The 18,448-nt window shown below is 45.0% G+C and overlaps 1 protein-coding gene and 1 pseudogene across 1 annotated transcript; both read left to right on the plus strand.

The window, feature by feature from the left end:
• Window positions 1–1,671: 1,671 nt before the first annotated feature.
• LOC119540699 lies at window positions 1,672–8,616 on the plus strand (annotated as a pseudogene).
• Window positions 8,617–13,679: 5,063 nt separating this feature from the next.
• TREM2 (triggering receptor expressed on myeloid cells 2) lies at window positions 13,680–18,359 on the plus strand. The gene is given in 5 exon segments (XM_037842648.1): window positions 13,680–13,860; window positions 15,389–15,739; window positions 17,068–17,158; window positions 18,094–18,187; window positions 18,189–18,359. Coding segments are annotated over 5 exon segments (726 nt in total). The 5' UTR covers window positions 13,680–13,820; the 3' UTR covers window positions 18,339–18,359.
• Window positions 18,360–18,448: the final 89 nt, after the last annotated feature.

Raw genomic sequence — 18,448 nt, forward strand, 5'->3', positions numbered from 1 at the left:
TGACCCAGACAAGGGTGGAGATAGCATGGGCAGAGTCTATTCAAATGCTAATGACCTCTCCATAGCAGGGGTATCTTCCCTAAGAGGAAAGGGGTGGGGCCCAGCTCTAGTATCCACTTTCCATTCAGAACCAGACCCCAGAGCCTGGGGGAAAACAGCCACAGGCCGCACCTCCTTACACCAGTCTGGAACTACAGGCTGACAGGTACCACATGCTGGGCAGAAAAGCACAGTGACTTGAGGCATCACAGGGTGTGCCAATTTTCTAAAACATACCCTCAGGGAAACTGGATACTGAATATTTCTTCCTTCTTGGACCTGAGCCCATTCTGGCCTGGGAAAGCCTGATTGGGGTAACCAAGGAAACCATGCCTAGACAACAGAAAACTACAACCTACACTAAGAAAAACAAAGTTATGGCCCAGTCAAAGGAAAAAAACTTACACTTCAATTGAGATACAGGAATTGAAACAACTAATAATAAATCAATTCAAAAAGTTTAGGGAAGCTATGGCAAAGAGCCAAACTGTGTAATGAAAACACTGGTCGTACATAAGGTAGAAATTGAATGTTTGAAAAACCAACTGGCAGAATCTATGGAAATGAAAGGCACAACACAAGAGATGAAAGACACAATGGAAACATACAACAGCAGATCTCAAGAGGCAGAAGAAAACACTCAGGAACTGGAGAACAAGGCACCTGAAAGCCTACACACAAAAGAACAGAAAGAGAAAACAATGGAAAAATACGAGCAATGTCTCCGGGATCTTAAGGACAAAACGAAATACAAGAGTGTACGTGTCATTGGTGTCCCAGAAAGAGAAGAGAAGGGAAAAGGGGCAGAAGCAATAATAGAGGACATAATCAATGAAAATTTCCCGTCTCTTATGAAAGACATAAAATTACGGATCCAAGAAGCACAGTGTACCCCAACCAGAATAGATCTGAATAGGCCTACGCCAAGACACTTAATAATCAGATTATCAAATGTCAAAGATAGAAAATCCTGAAAGCAGCAAGAGAAAAGTGATCTATCACATACAAAGGAAGCTTGATAAGACTATGTGCAGATTTCTCAATAGAAACCATGGAGGTAAGAAGGAAGTGGGGTGTCATATTTAAGATACTGAAAGAGAAAAACCACCAACCAAGAATCCTATATCTGGCAAAACTATCCTTCAAATATGAGGGAGAGCTTAAAATATTCTCTGACAATGACAGAGTTTGTGAACAAGATACCTGCTCTACAGGAAACACTAAAGGGAGCACTACAGACAGAAAGGAAAAGACAGAAGTGAAAGGTTTGGAAAACAATTTTGGGAGATAGTAGCACAGCAATGTAAGTACACTGAACAAAGATGACTGTGAGTATGGTTGAAAGAGGAAGGCGGGGACCATGTAGGACACCAGAACAAAAGACGGATGATAAAGACTGGGACTGTGTAACTCAGGGAAACTTAGGGTGCTCAACGATTGTAATAAAAGGTACAAATACGTTTTTACATGAGGTAGAACAAATGAATGTCAACATTGCAAGTGTTAAAAATAGGGTGAGAGTGGGGGAAAATACAATCAATGCAAACTAGAGACTATAATTTATGGAAACATTGCATTATGCTTTCTTTAATATAACAAAGGCAATATAAAAAAAACTTAGAAATCAGCATGATGGGTCAGAGGTAAATGAAAGTGTGGATCCTCCAATCTTTCTGGTCCTTGATGTTTCAGGTCTCATCTTTTAGGAGGTGAGATGGTTGAGGATGTGGTGATGGTTTGGAGATATGGGGCAGGAGATTGTTTAGGGTGGTGGCTGCTGCATGGCAGTAGCCTTGGAACCCAAAAAGAAGGGATCACCAGCTAAAGCTGAGTAAGTTTACTGCATTTATTTAAGTATTTATGTTTGTTTCCCAATGTTCCACAAAACATTAGTGTTTAAAGAGGCATTTGTCATATGAAAACAATTCATGGTAGTAATGCATTTTCTCCAAATATTTTAATGTAAGGGAAAATAAGGCATGCTTCCTACAGTTTGAAAGAGACAACTATTAGACACCCTCATAATATCCATTAATAGGAGACTGATTAAATTATGCCATATTCATGCCAAGGAATAAAATTATGTCAACATTATAAAAAATAAAGTAAAATGATATCTGTTGGTATAGAAACATGTCCCAGATACATGTAAAATGCAAGTCAAGAAATAGTTTCTCTAGCATGGGTTCGTTTGTGTGTGTGCCTCTTTGTGTAACCATAGAGAAAAAAAAAAGGCAGATAAACATACACCAAAATATAAATAGTGACTAGCTCTGGGGAATGGGATTAGGGAAGTAGAGGAAAAATCTACTCTTAATAAAATTAAGAGCACCAGCTCTGCAGTCAGACTGCCTGAACCCAAATGTAAGTTTGATCTTTTACTAGCTGTGTGATCCTGGGCAAGTTATTTAAAGCCTCTGGCTCATGGTTACCAGGAACAATAATGTTATCTGCCTCATAAGTAATGATTGAAAACATGCAAAGTGTTTAGAAGAATGCCTGGCATATAGTAAGCACTCAATAAATGCTAGTGTGTTTTAAGTGGTGGAATTACAGGCAACTTTTACCTTTTCAGAGCAAATTTTTATTTTTCACGTAAAAAGTAATTGAAGGCAGCTCCGGGTCTGGTCTGGGGGTGTCAGGACTGCCGTGGCTGGGCAAGGAGTGGCTGGAGCCACTTGAACATCCGCATTTCAGTTTCTCCCCCATCAAGAATTTTGATTCATCATGAAGACCGGTCATCAGAAGAAATTCAGCTGAAGGCTCAGAGGGTTACCTATGGGTCTCTGGAAAGTAAAAGGAGAATCCTGGGTTTAGCCATTGAGTCTTAGGATAAAGGAATCAGAACTATCACTGTTCAGGATGAACCACATTGAAGAAGACATGGGAGAAGCAGAGAGGACTTTAGCAGCACTCCACAGGTGCTGTGGACTTTGTGTCTGCCCATGTAATAGGATGAAGAACTTTGAGTCTGGCAAGGCCTGTAAGGCAGCATGGGGAGGTGGTGGGGACAACTCAACCAGCAATGTCATGTCTAAGCAGCCAGGCAGGGTGACAAATGCTCAGCCTCAGCAAGCAGCCCCAGGACCAGCCACTGGCAGGTACATTAAACGTGTAACTAATGATGCCAGAGAAGATGAAATGGAGAAGAACCTGACTCAGGTGGGCAATGAAATTGAGGCTCAAATTGACAAATCCACCAGATCAACAAAGGCTGACACCAATGTAGATTGTACTGACATTGCCAGTGCCAGAGCAAAGAGACTCAATGACAGCGATAGCTACTGCTGTGCTTCTTTATCAGTTATTCACTTCCCTAGCCCCTCCTTCAAAGTCACTACATTTTCAGAGTCTGAAATTTTGGTCCCACACTCTTGTAATCAAGAAATACTGTAGGGAAAGGGCCAGAACAGCCTCCCTACATTTTTAGTTTCTCTTTTTCTTTTAAGGGCAGACTGTGCTGCTTCCTTCTGGTATTTCCTTTTTAGTTCAACCTCTTAGGTTGGTTTTCATACAAGCATATAGTGTTGTTTTCCATCCTCATTTACTTTAGAAGTTTCTCTTGTTTCAAGCTTTGGAAGCATTGCCAAAGACAGCCAAGAAGAAGAAAGTGGTAGAGGTTTTTTTGGGGGGTGGGGGTACAGATGTGAAGGTGAGCATTGCTAAGGGGTTGTTACCTCAGTAAAAACTTGCAGGCCTGGAAGCAAAAGTTGCATAATCACAGGAAAAGTCTAGTTGGGTTTTATTTTTAGTTCAAGTTGTGGTTATTGCTAATTTAGGCTAATGTTTGGTTTTGGAGTTTTTATGCACAATATTTTTATTGTACGTTGCAACTTTGCAACCTCTGCTCCAAAAGAAGGGGAAAAATGAATCTTCTTAAAGTGAGCTTAATTTCCAAACTCTTGATGATTAATGTGTGTACATAGATTCTGTGATCCTCTTTCACATTGCATTCAGAAACACTTTGTATAAATGAATGGCTTTTTATTTTCATATTATTAGTAGTATCATGTTCCCATTACAGGTCTACAACCTCATAAATTTGTCATTAGTCTTTGAAAAAAAAAGCATGTGAGTAGAAATGTATAATATGAGTGTTTATCTCTTGAGCAGAGCTTAAAAATTTTTGAAAAAGTTTGGCAAAGTGTATCAAGTGAATTCAGATTTACCTCAATGCCAAGAATTATGTTTAGATAGGAAAAGAGAAACTTACTTTAATCTCAGGTAGAAAAATAGATCGCGTTGAGCTTCATGTAGCTAGAATTTATTCCATTTTACTAAAAGTGATTTGGAAAATTATGTCTTTGGTTTAATTATTGATGATTGCACTGTCATTCTCTTAGCCTAATGCATTGAACCATGTCCAAATCACATTTATTTAGATCCGGAACAGTGTTATAGGAATCAGATTTAAAAATCAGATTTATTTAAAAATCAGCATTCACACACTTCATAGCTATTAATATGGTTAATGTGACCAATAACCACTGCTTGGTCCTTGCAATTAAATTTTATAACTAACCGATGGAATTTTTCTTTCAAATAGTAAACACGTTCTCTGACTATTATTTTGGGGGCAACAATTTTATCAGCTCTTATTTAATAATTTGAACAGTGTCTGACAAAAGGAATAAAGCAAAAGTCCGTAAATCAAGAAGCACTCCAATGGGAAGCTACTTTTACACCTTTCCAACTTATATTGAAAATACTGACAGTTTTTCTTTGTGATTTCTCATAAGACTTGTTTTAACTATTACCAGTCTTTTATTCATTTGGACTTAAACACTAGTGAGAATATACAGTTAACATGGGAACCTTCAAAGGCTGAAGAGTAATATTTTTAAAAAGTAAGACTGAGACTCTTTGTAATAGAAGTGCTCCATGCCAGAACAAGTAGTTTGGCCCTTAACATTAAAAAGGTAACTTCATTTTGTTTTCTTTTGCTTATCTGTGTCTAATTTTCTTACCCTATTACAAGTATTTTCTGAGTATCCTATCTGGAAAAGTAGACACACATACAAAGAGTTGGTCAGATTCCAAAATTCAAATTCTTTCAGGGGTCAGGCAGGTGATAATAAAATAAGAAGGTGTACGGCAATGGGACTTATGCTATACCTAAATGCCATTTCTAAAAGCATTAAAAGCATTTGTTAAAACACTGATCTGGCTAAAGGAAATAGTCCTGAGGATATCAATATACTACCCCTCCAGTTAATTTATTGGTTAGAAGCTTTAACGTACCAAATCATCTGGATTTACACTTCAGCTCTGCCACTTGGCCGAATAACTGTAAGTCAATTTCTGTGCCTCAATTTCCTTATCTGAAAAATGGGAATTAATACTCCTACCTCATAGAGTTGTTGCAAGACTCAATGTGGTGATGCGTGTAAAGCGAGTATACAGCCTGGCACATGTAAGAGCTTAATAAATGATAGCTGCTATTCTCTCTTCTCTAAAAATGTAATTGAATATATTTTTCAAAAGATTAAAAAAATTCTCAACACATTTTATATAGTTATTCTTGTAACGGACATAATCTGCCTTTAAAGCTGTGTCTTACTTAAGTATGACAAGTGACCACGGAGAAATTGCCTATGGCTTGAAGGAATGATGCTTCAACTTCACAAGAAGTATTTACCAAGTAACTTGATATCATTGATGTCTGTCATCTGCTTAATAAATGCTGTTGTATCTTGAGTCTTACAATTTCAACAAATAGGTCTTTAAAAAATTATTTAACTTTTCTAAGTTACTATTTTAAATTCAGATTAAAAGTTTTGAAAAAGCAATCACATTTTGCAGCAATGAGTTTGTCTTTTGGACTATTTTGCTTTCTACTCTGATCTGAGCACAAATGATAATTCCAGAGCTCTTGCTGATGTCCCAAAAATTCAGAGTACTTTTCAAAGGGTTTCACGGTTAAACAACGCTAGGAAGGGCTGATGTAGGTGCACGTTCGCCTCAGCACTTGAATCCTTGTTGAATCCCGGAGTTGCCTGGTGGCTGCAGAAGGAAGGACCCGTCCCAGCTCAGCCCAGAGCATTGAAGAGAAACAGCGCCACCATCTGGGGGGCCAGCTCAGTGCCAGCGGGGAACTCGGCACCTCCCTTTCTTCAGAAAGGCAGTTCTCTTACCAACCTTCTTTTCTTTTTAAGGCATTATGCTTCCATCCATGGCAGGGTCATTCTTCCCTTGGCGGATCTCTGGTCAAAGCCTAGGTCTCCGTCCCTGCTCTGTAGGGCACCCTGCCTTCTCAAGCCATGCTCAGACCAGAAGCCCTAACGTGGCCTTTCCTGCTGAGATGACCAACTCCACATCAGTCCCAAATTCTCTCTGATGACTCATTTGAGGACCTCCCCTCACTCCCCCAACCCAGGGTACTAACCTCTTAGAATCCGGTCACTATAAATTTACAATGTAACAACCCTTCGACCTCTAGCAACAGAAGTCTCTGCCTCCATTGCTTATTGCCCCTTCCTCATAAACCAGTGGGGTGCCTGGCACAAGTAGATGCTCAGAAAATATCTGTGGAATAAGTTAGTTTCCCTTTGGGAAGAGCTGCTCCAAACTCTCTCATTCCCTCATGTAAGAGTAAAAAGAATACCAAAAAGGAGGAGGCAGTTGTAGGTCAAGTTTCCTTCTGGAAACAGACTGCACACGCAAAAGGGTTTGACTACCAGATTCTCTATGGAGGAGTGGGCAGGGATAAAGCAACTAGCAATGGATGATGAGGCATCCCAAGACAGGGAGCTGTTAGAACCCCTGGGCTTGAAAGAGCAAGGAGAGAGAATCGTGGGACTGGAGCTGGATGAGAGTGGGAGCTGTGGAATAGGGGCCACAGATGGGAGCTATGGCCATAGAGAAAAACAGCCCAGTGTCTGAACCACCAGTGGATTGAAATGCAGCAAATATGATAAAATCATTTATTTATAATGGTATCAAAATGAAAATCCAATTGATCACCATTGGAGAGTGCTAGTGAATCAACTCATTATTTTTAAAACATAAACAAAAACAATAAATAAAAGCATAGAGTATCCCATCTTTCTTATACACTCCAAATGGTAGATGAGGGCAAATTGTTTTTTATAGAAGTTACCTGGGTAATACATGAAGAGGAATGATTGCATCGGAATATCACCATTTGCAGCTTCAGATGAATGACTCTAGGTGTTGAGCAGTAATGGCTGCTGACATCACAGAAACAGAGAACACCACATGACAGATGCCTCCTGATAAAAGAACACCCCATCACCTTTAAAGTATTTGTCGAGGAAATTTGAGAAGCCTCTATAGCTACCTACAATTTAAAGAAAATACAGAGGACAGAAAAGAAAGTTAAGCAACACTGTGGGATGAATCAGCAAACTACACTGTTGGAAATTCTACAGGACAACCAACCCATTTTTTTTGACAAGTAAATTAAAAGGGAAGAAAAAAGATGGAGGGTGGAACCAATAGGTTACAACAGATATAAAAGATATATCAACCAACTATAATGTTTTAGACGTTTTTTGGATCCTGATTTTTAAAAAATATGTAAAATAATATGACATTATTGAAACAATTGGATAATTTAAAAGTTTAATTTTCATTAAAAAGGTTGTTTTTAATTAAGTGATATGATGTGTGGGATTTGCTTCAAAATAATATGGAAAAAGAGGTCATGAGTTAATCAATTATTGATGATGGGTGATTGACAGATGGAGTTTATTACACTATTTGGTCTACTTTTGTATATGTTTGAAATTCTCAATAATGAAAGAGTTTTAAAAAAATAGAAAGCAACTTGTGGGGGTGGGAGGAAGTGGAAGAGGTGGACAAGTGCTTGTGGAGACTTGTGGGAGCAAGGCACAACGGGGCAGCTATTGAAGGGGAAGCTGAGGCAAGCGTGGGGATTTTTGGGACACGCAAGACTATGCCCATGTGAAGATGGAGGGAGAAGTGCCTGGGGCAGGGGCGGGGGTGAAGATGGAAGACGCTGGGAGACAGAGGACAGAGGTGAGAAAGCAAGATCCTGGGATCATCCAGGAGAAAGGGCTGGGTCCATGGCACTGAAGGCTGTCATCTTGGAGAAGGAAAAGGGAACCTAGATAGAGGTAGATAAGACAAAGAAAGGAAGATTTTAGAGAGAAATATATTGAGGAGGGAGGAAAATAACACAAGTTACCACTTATTTGAACACCCCACAATGTGCCATTAGCTTTATGTACCCAGATAGTGAAGCCCAAGATCTCATAGTTAGTAAACAACGGAGCTGGGGTTGAAGCTCGGATCTGTAAGAAGCCAAAGCCCGTGTGCTTATCCTCCCTACTCTGTATTTCCAGTTTTCACCCCAACCTCCCAATCCCCATGTGCAGGCAGAACATCCTCCCCTGGCTAGAATCAGGACCAGTCCTGAGCCAACCAAGGCCTCACCCCTGTGATGCCCCTAACGCCTTGCTCTGGGTTCTGTACCAGGGTCCCTGAATCTCATTGCCTGTGTTCCCAGCCAGCTCCTCCCTCAGGTTTGCAGCCCTGACTCACCTCGGTTGGCCCACCAGCTTCCACCACTCTGGCCTGTCTACCTACCTGTGACCCAATCCAACCCTCATCCTCCCGCACCCTATGCTCAACACACACACACACACACACACACACACGCTCTCCCCTGGGAGAGGGCCTGCCTGGACAGGGGGGTCATTGGCCCTGAACAGGGCCTGAAATACTCAACTTAGGAAACACAAGATGTTGACAATCTGAGAACTGCATCAGCAGGAAGTGTTGGAGAATGGTGATCCAAATACAAAGAGAGAGGTGGAAAGAAGGGTCAAGCCTGAGAGGGGTCAGAGACGGGATAGAGGTTGGGGTTTGAAGCCAGGGCTTTGGATCCAGGGAGGTCAGATCAGGTAAAAGCAGTCTGAGACCAAAGAGGGATCTGGGAAAGGGAGGCCTTCAGTGGTTGCTTATCAGCAAATGACTTTTGTGGGCTCTGATGTTTGTGGTTGGTGTCCCCACCAAAAGTGGGATAGGCTCCACCAACCCAACCTCAAGCCCACTTCTCAGGCAGGGCTGGGCAGGGACTTTCCAAAGTTTGGTTGATGGCGTGCCCTCATAAGCATAAAGTGAGAGCCTGTTCCCCTGCCAGCTGCTACAGCTTCCCCTAGCTTAGCACAAGGTACAGGTGCTGGCTGTGGTCCTGAGAGGAAACTTGTGCTTCCCTGGCTGCTCAGGTTGGGATGTGTGTGTGTGTGTGTGTGTGTGTGTGTGTGTGTGTGTGTGTGTGTTGGGGTGGCGGTTGGTGGAGATCGGAGAGGAATAAATAGAGGACCTGAAAGAGGGTGAGGAGGCTCACAACTAAAGGTCTTGTTTTTTTTTCTAGGGAAGAAGAAGAGGGGGAGTGGAAGTGTATATTTGAGGAGGTTGAAGATTTGGAACAGCTGCTATAGGGTACAATGAACCTCCCAGCAGTCTGGAAAGGGATGCCCAGTAGCTGTGAGATCTTGGCCAAAGTTAGACATCAAGAGTTAGTTATGTATCTAGTTGTGGTTCCAGTTCTGGAGCTTTCCCCAGCCATGTTCATCATCAGTCCAGGTTCACCAAGCCTCCTGAGTTGTCTAGCACAGAACTGGCATATCCATGATGGTTGAACGAATGCATGCATCAGTGAATGAACTAATGATAGAGGTGCCCAAATGTGAGGCAGCAGGCAACATTGAACTCAAATTTATCAAAGGGAAAAGGAAGGGCCCTGGCTTTGGGAGTGTGGTGGTGCGGCAATGTTTCTGTGTTCAGATATGGTGATGAGGGGATTGAATACAAATTAACATGAGTTAAAAAGGAGAGCATTTGCCATGTGTGTGCTGTGAATAACCAGCATAGATTTCTTGTTGCCTGCCCTTTGCTGTGGGAATTAAAGTAATAAGTCACCAGAAAGTCACCCGATTTGTGGGTTCTGCTTCTGTCTAGGATATATAAATCTAGAAAGAGCATCATTCCCACCCTAACAAGAAGAAGCTAGATAAACTACAAGGTCATAACTTTTCTTGAGCGCATCAGGTTGAAGAACCCATCAGGTGGCTGCAGGGCCACTAAACAATCTGAAATTCAAGGAGGAAAAGGCACCTTGTCCAAGGAGAAAGGCAGAACAGGAGCAAAAACTGCTTAGTAGAATACACACAAAAAACAAATCTTTAAATATGTCAATAAATTAGACTTCATCAACATTAAAATCTCCTACTTTTGAAAGACACTACAAAAGGAAGAAAATATTTAGAAATCACATAGCTGATAAAAGACTGGAATCCAGAATATATAAAGAATTCTCACAACTCAATAATAAAAATAATAAACCATAGAATATTAGATAAAATATTTGAAATTTACACTTTGCCAAAGAAGATATACAGGTGGCAAATAAACAAATGAAAAGATGTTCAACGTCATTAGTCACTAGGGAAATACAAATTAAAGCCATAATGAGATACCAGCACAAACCTATTAAAGTGGCTTAAAAACACCTGTCAATATCAAAAGCTGACAAGGACGCAGAAATAGTACAACCACACTGGAAAACTTTTGGAAGCTTTTTATAGAGTTTATACACTTACCATGTAACTTAGCATTCCCACTGCTGGGATTTTATCCAAGGGAAATGAAAACATAGCCACATAAAGTACGTGTACATGAATGTTTATAGTGGCTTTATTCCTAATTTCCCCAAACTGAAAACAACCCCAATGTCCATCATCTGGTGAATGGATAAACTAACTGTGTTGCATCCATACTATTCAGCAACAAAAAGGAATGAATTACTGAGACGTGCAGCTTCATCCAGGTTGATTGCATTAGGATAAGTGAAAGAAGCCATACTCAGAGGGCTACACACAGTATGATGCCATTTACCTGGCATTCTAGAAAAGGCAAAGCTGCAAGAACAGAAGTCAGCTCAGTAGCTAGCAGGGCAGCTTATTGGAGAAGAGGAGACTGGCTTAAAGCGGGAATGAGGGAAATTTTGGGGCTGAAGGAAATGTTCTATATTTTGATTGTGGAGGTTATTACACAGCTGTATGAGTTTGTCAAAACTCATAGAGCTGGACACCTAAAAGGGGTGAATTTTGTACTCCAGTAAACCTGACTTTAAAAAAAAGACCAAAGAAAGGCGCTTATAGAATTATCCTCCAGGGGCCTCAGCCCGTCGTTCCCCAGCAACTTAGGTAGAGGACTGAGGGAAGGACTGTCCATCTCCAAGCGACTGTCCAGATGACAGAAGTACAGTGAATACGAGTAAATACGTGAATAAAAGAATAAAGAAATGGGTGTGCAGGAGACTAAAGTAGACCCCAATAATCTGGAACTTCCCAAGTCTCTCCTGCTACCACCCCCAGCACAGCTCAATTGCCTGCCCCTGGGAGCCGCGTTGAGCCCGCCCCAGCCATGTCTCCTGGGCCATGTCACCTATGTGCCTTTGCACATGTGGCTGCTGTGCCTGGGCCGCCCGTCTCAGGGACCCACACCCATGGGAAAAACACACCCCCACCCCAAGAACTCCAGAAAACATGATGCCCTTTCCTGTCCCATGGGACGGTTGGGAGTTCAAGGTGTGTATGTATGTGTGTGTGTGAGAGAGAGAGAAAGAGAGAGAGAGAGAGAGAGAGAGAGAGAGAGAGAGAGAGAGAGAGAGAGAGAGAGAGAGAGAGCCCAAAGTAATGCCAGTATGAGTGTGCACTCACAGGAGACATCCAAGAGAGAATACTCTCTCTCTTTTGGACAGTCCTTTTTCCCCTTTCCCTGCTAGGATAATAATAGTAATAGTTAATACCTGTTGAGCGTTTACTATGTGTATTAAACGCCTGTATTAAATGCCTATATTAAAGCTCAAAAGTCATTTTATCCTCCCAATAACTCTCAACAGTATGATTATTCCCATTTTATGGGTTTGGGAACTGAGACACAGAGAGGTCATGGGCATGGGTTACACACACAGGAAGTGAGGAGGAAGGATTTGAAGCCAGGCAGTCTGGCTCCAGAGATGTGCTCTTACCGGCTATGCCGCCACAGGGACTGAGCTTCCGAGGGAAGGACTAGAAGGGGTTGGGTAAGGGTTCTGGCCTCCAAGAGGAACATCTATTTTCCATCCCTTGTGTGCTGGTTTAGATGTATTACGTCCCCAAAAACACCATTATCTTTGATGCAGTCTTGTGTGGGCAGGAAATTTATTTGTGTTGATTGGGTTGGAGACTTTTGATTGGATGTTTCCATGGAGATGTGATCACTCACTGTGGGCGAGATCTTTCACTGGATAATTTCCATTGAGGTGTGGCCCCGCCCATTCAGCATGGGCCTTGATTAGTTTACTGGAGCACTATATAAGCTCAGACAGAAGGAGCAAGCTTGCTACAGCCAAGAGGGACACTTTGAAGAATGCACAGAAGCTGAGAGAGGAGCTACAGATGAGAGACAGTTTGAAGATAGCTGTTGAAAGCAGACTCTTGCTCCGGAGAAGCTAAGAGAGGACAAACACCCCAAGAGCAACTGAGAGTGACATTTTGGAGAGAAGCTGCAGCCTAGAGAGGAATGTCCTGGGAGAAAGCCATTTTGAAACCAGAACTTTGGAGCAGACGCCAGCCACGTGCCTTCCCAGCTAACAGAGGTTTTCTGGACGCCATTTGCCATCCTCCAGTGAGGGTACCTGATTGCTGATGTGTTACCTTGGACACTTTATGGCCTTAAGACTGTAACTGTGTAACCAAATAAACCCCCTTTTATAAAAGCCAATCCATCTCTGGTGTTTTGCATTCTGGAAACATTAGCAAACTAGAACACCTTGCAAGGCTGGAAATGGAGGATGGCACAGCAGCTGGAGAAGGGTCTGAACATGGTATGAGGATGGTGATCCCTAGACTAGGCTCTGCAAGGACACCAAGAGCCTGGTGTGCTGGTTTGTATATATGATGTCCCCCAGAAAAAGCCATATTCTTTGATGCAATCTTGTGAGGGCAGATGTATTAGTGTTGATTAGGTTGGAACCTATTGGTTCAATGTTTCCATGGAGATGTGACTCCATCAGCTGTGGGTGAGACCTTTCATTGGATTATTTCCATGGAGGTGTTGCCTCACCCATTCAGGGTGGGTCTTTATTGGATCACTGGAGTACTTTAAAAAGAGACACACAAGCCCAGATGCAGAGCAGCTGCAGCTAAGAGTGGACAAAATGCCCCAAGAGCAACACTTTGGAGAATGCCATTTTGAAATGCAACCTGGGAGCAAGCAGACACCAGCCATGTGCCTTCCCAGCTAACAGAGGTTTTCTGGATGCCAATGGCATTTCTCCAGTGAAGGCACCCTATTGTTGATGCCTTACCTTGGACACTTTATGGCCTTAAGACTGTAACTTTGTAAGCAGATAAACCCCCTTTATAAAAGCCAAGCCATTTCTGGTGTTTTGCATAATGGCAGCATTAGCAAACTGGAACACCTTGGCATGCCCAAGTGGCATGCAGAGGCCACCCCTGGCTGGTACTGGTAGGAGGGCACGGTGCTCTTCAGAGGTCTGCGTTCCTCCGGCCTCCTTCAGCCAGGGCTGCTGTGGCATGCTCCTCCTCTCCCCTCCTCCCCTTAGCCCACACTCCCTCCCTGAATCATGAAGCCATACCCTAGTCCTGTCCATTGCTCAATCCCCAGGAGCCCAGTTCCTGTGAGCAGCGCCTGATGCGCCTGATCCTCTCCTTTCTGCAATTGAGGGGAAAAACGAGATCTTGCACAAAGCACCGTGTGTCAGCCCTCCACCAGAGAAGGGTGGCATGGAGCCTCTCCGGCTGCTTGTCCTGCTCTGTGTCTCAGGTAGGAGCCCCTCCCTCATCTGATGCTTTCTCTCCCTCCCCTTCCTTGAGCTGATATGGTAGTGGGGAGGGGAAACTGAGTCAAACTATGAAGGGGGTAGGAATCCTCAGCATGCACAGGCTCCCTGTCCTGCCCATCTCTCCTCTCCCCCTGCCCCCTATATTTCATGCTCTCCCTCCTTCCCAGTATCAAAACCTGTTGTCAGACTCCTCAGGCATGCAGAGGTGCAAGGGCTGGTGTGCCCCTCACCAGGGATGGAGCTCTGATGGTGGCATCTCAGGTATCAACTGCAGTGGGAGGAAGTTGTGGGGGGCTCTGGTAAGAGCCCTTAGAATCACACACTGCATAAGCATAGGGCTAGTGTAGAGGAGTGGCAGGGTAGGAAGGAGGAAAGGAACCTGGGACTGGCAATCTGTGCCTTTGGGGAGCACCCTCCCAATCTCTAAAGGTCCTCTTGTTTATATTGCCCTCAGTCCTTGATGGGAAGGGACCAGTAGAAGACTTCTGTCATTGAGATGGAGTGATTGACACCCAAATTCTTGGGCCCAATTGCTTCTTTTCATTGCTCCCCCAGAGCAATGGGCAAACCTGGGTGGTAGGAGACTGTCACAATGGAATCTTGCTCCTGCAGCTTCTTAGCTGGAGGTGGAAAGGGGGATGTGGAGTGTGCTGACCTGCCTGGAGGTAGAAAGATAATGGGGTAACATGCAGAGAGTGACACTGTCCATCAGGTCTCTCTGGTTCCATAAAGCTGGCCACTAGCTCCCCAAACCCCATCTTTCAAGCTGTAGATGGGGTGAAGGGAGGAAGACCAAGAGAGGGGAAGTAGAGGCACAGGGCTCTGGGAACTTCTCTGCAGCCCCTGCACTGGTGATGGCTGGTGCTCTGAGCCCATCTCCCCTACACCAAGGAGAATCCCCAAAATAGTGGCCTCATGTCCCTCCCCAAAATAGCTCTGAGACAAGTCCCTCTTGAAAGGGGAACAAAGCCACGGAAATAGGGAAGCTGGAAGCTAAAGGCCAGAAAAGAGGAGAATGCAGCGCTGGTATTAGCGTGGGCAGATGCAGAGTAAGCAAGCATGGCCAGGGCCAGGGCCAGGGAGGGGGTGCCCAGCCCAGCCCCCTTTGGAGCCAGCCCCAAGCCTGATGGGGCCACTGGCCCTGCTCTCTCGAGGTGGAGAGAGGAGACAGGAAGTCTTAACTCCAGGTGATGGGGAGAAGATGTGCAGAATAGAACTGGTGAGGACTTCAAGATCAAGTGTCTCTGGAAATAGGCCCAGAGAAGGTCAGAGACTTCTTGAAAGATGCACAGCAAGTCCAACATTGACAAAACCACACCCAGGACTCAGTTTCCTGGTTCCCAATTCCTCTGTGTTCATGCCCGGGCTGGGTCACCTTCTCCTAACTTGAACAAGAATTTAAAACAACTTAAGGGCAAAATTTTTGTCAATTTTGTTGACTGTGCATTACAGCTGTTCAATAAGTATTTGGCAAATGAGTGAAGGAGTGAATGAATGTCTCCTCCCCAGAACTGTCCCGAGCCCACAATACCACGGTGTTCCAGGGCGTGGAGGGACAGTCCCTGCAGGTCTCCTGCCCCTACGACTCCACCAAGCACTGGGGAAGGAGCAAGGCCTGGTGCCGCCAGCTGGGTGAGACGGGCCCGTGCCAACGGGTGGTCAGCACCCACCGCTCGTGGCTGCTGTCCTTCCTGAAGAGGCGGAATGGGAGCACGGTCATCGTGGATGATGCCCTGGGCGGCACACTCACCGTCACGCTGCGGAAGCTTCAAGGCCACGATGCTGGCCTCTACCAGTGCCAGAGTCTACACGGCAGCAAGGCCGACACCCTCAGGAAGGTCCTGGTGGAGGTGCTGGCTGGTGAGTGGGCAGCTGACCACCCTCTGGTCCATCCTGGGCCAAGGCAGGACCACCTCTGCCTTCTGGGAACCCTGAGAAAACCCACAGGGTGGACCTTACCCCACCACCTGAGGGCCACTATGGGTGGTTGGGCAGGTTGCTCATGGCACAAGGGGAGTCCTCCTGCCAGGCTGTGCTCCCTGGGGCAGGACTGCATTGCCTGCAGGAAGGGCATCTTTCTCTAGTTTGTACAAGGCACTGTATAAGCTAGCCATGATCCTGTTTTGCTTCCTCAAGCAGTTTTATCCATTTGACAGTGTTAATATGTGAACGCTATAGTTGGTCTGTAAGCAGTAGAAGGAGATTAACTTATACCCTCATACAACCAACCAACCTACCTACCAATATAAATTAACAACTTGGTGCAAAAAACAAAAACAACCCTAGAAATTCCCACTTGCTTATAACATTGGGCCAGTTGCTTCCCTTCTCTGGGCCTCCATTTCTTCATCTTTAAATGGAGATGATGGTATTTGTCCTGCTGACCCCACAGGGTTCCCGTGAGGCACAGGTAAGAGTTAAAAGTGTTCGAGGCAGTAATGCTCTGTGCCTGAGCTTCTGCTGTTGAACTTCTTAAGATCCTCATTCCAGGCTTGAGTTAAGAGGGACAGGGTGGCTCTTTCCCAACCCTGAGCTTTGTATCAGGAACACCTTCCAGGAAAGCTCTGCCTGTGTCTCCAGAACATGACTGCATCCCAAAGGAGAACAAATCTGGGATTATCTATCCCTTTTTGGACTCTCCCCTTTCCCAGCTCCTCCTCCAACATGGTTCCTCATCATGGAAATGAGGGTCAAGGGTAGTATTCGTTAGGTTGGGGAGGGAAGGCGGGACTGCCTCCTCTATGTACCCAGCCCCTAGAAAGTGGGGTGGGGGCAGCAATTTTCAGCCCTTTCAGGCCTAAGGCTCAGCCACCTTCCAGGAGGATAGCAGGAAAATCATCATCATCATCATCGTCATCATCAACCCTAGCTTGTATAGACAGATTGACAGTTGACACAGGACTTTGAAATACATTCATTATTCCATTTGATCTTCACAAAGGGTCTGCAGTGGGAGGATGGGATTGTGGCTCTTGGAGTCCTGGGAAGCTCTAGGTGCTATACAGAGATTCTCTTGCTGAATCTGCAGCACTGTTACTAGAAGGTGCTCCTAATCACCCCCTTTTACAGGTGAAGATATTGAGGCTCAGAAAGGTTAAGTGACTTGATCCACACAGGATCTTCCCCCACCACAGCAGGCGGCCTCGAAGAGGAGGGGGCTGGAAGCTCACAGACTCTGTCTCCCACAGACCCCCTTGATCCCCAGGACCCTGGAGATCTCTGGGCCTCCAAGGAGTCTGAGAACTCGGAGGAGACCCAAGTGGAGCACAGCATCTCCAGGTACCGTGATGGGTCTTTCCTAAGACCTCTGGGTGGGTCCTAGAGCTACAAGTCCCAAGCCAACTAGAGCATGAAAGGGTCTGAGTGTGGTCTTGTCTAAATATCCCTCCAATCAGCCAGTGCATGCTGGTATGACTGTGCCAGTTGCTAAAACAACGAAATACTTCTGTAATGGTTTGTGAATAGCTGCTGCCCTAAGACCCCTGAATGGGCTCCCTCTTGCTCCTCTCTGGCAGCCCAGACATCCCTACAATTCAGTAAGGTTTAGCAGCACACAAATCTGGGACTCCAGAACCCTGCTCCTTGGGTAGGATCAGAATCAGTTCTGATTGGTCTGTGTCTGGTGTTTAAATATTAATATACCCACTAAGTGCACACACACACACATGCACACACCATACCATCATGTACAGCAGAAAATTGCTCAGAGAGGGCTGGTTATGTGTTTACGTGCCCTCAGCGGTTAGTGGGCAGATCCATGACTAGATCTTAAGTCTTCTGACTTCAGGCTCCCCTGAGCCCCACAGAGCCCCTAAGGGCTCCTGGTTTCTCCCCATTCCTCTCTTTGAGGGTACGCTTGAGTCTGTGCTTCACCTCAAGTCCCCCCATATGCCCTCTTTGTGTCTTCAAGGAGCGCCTCTGAAGAGGAGGAAATTCCCTTCTCACCCACTTCCATCCTTTTCCTCTTGGCCCCTGCTTCTTTCTCAGCAAGCTTCTAGTAGCCAGTTGTCCTCTGGACCATGTCCTGGCACAGGCAGAGGCTGGGCACACCCCTAGCCAGTGGGCTTGGCAGTGGCTGTGACCCAGGGCACGAGCTCCAAACCCTGTCAGGTGAGCTTGGAGAGCATGGGGTAGCTGGGTGGTGGGCCAGGCAGGGACAAGGGACAAGGGAAGGGGTGCTGAGAGGGGCCACATGAGTGCTTGTTCTGCTGCAGGGCTGAGAGGCACCCGAGAATAGAGGACCCAGAGGAGCAGAGAGGCCTAGGAGAAGTCAAGCCAGGGACTGCACCAGGCTACATGCTCACCTCCTTGGCCACCAAGACGCCTGATCTGGCAAGAGGCCACTCTGCCTGCACCCCGCTTCCCCTGGACCCTGGGAGCAGGGGCTTGCGTGTGGTGGGAGGTGGGAAGAGTGTCTGTCAACTTCTGGGCATTGGACATTAAACACTCTCACAAATAAATCCAAGACTTTCACGCTTAACTGGATGGGCCTTGTCTCCTGTTACAGGGCTGAGAGGATCATTTTGGATGAGGAAAAGATAAAAGTTATCACTCCTTGGGGCCTAGGGT

Source organism: Choloepus didactylus, chromosome 7 (assembly GCF_015220235.1).
Source record: "Choloepus didactylus isolate mChoDid1 chromosome 7, mChoDid1.pri, whole genome shotgun sequence".
NCBI lineage: Eukaryota > Metazoa > Chordata > Mammalia > Pilosa > Megalonychidae > Choloepus > Choloepus didactylus.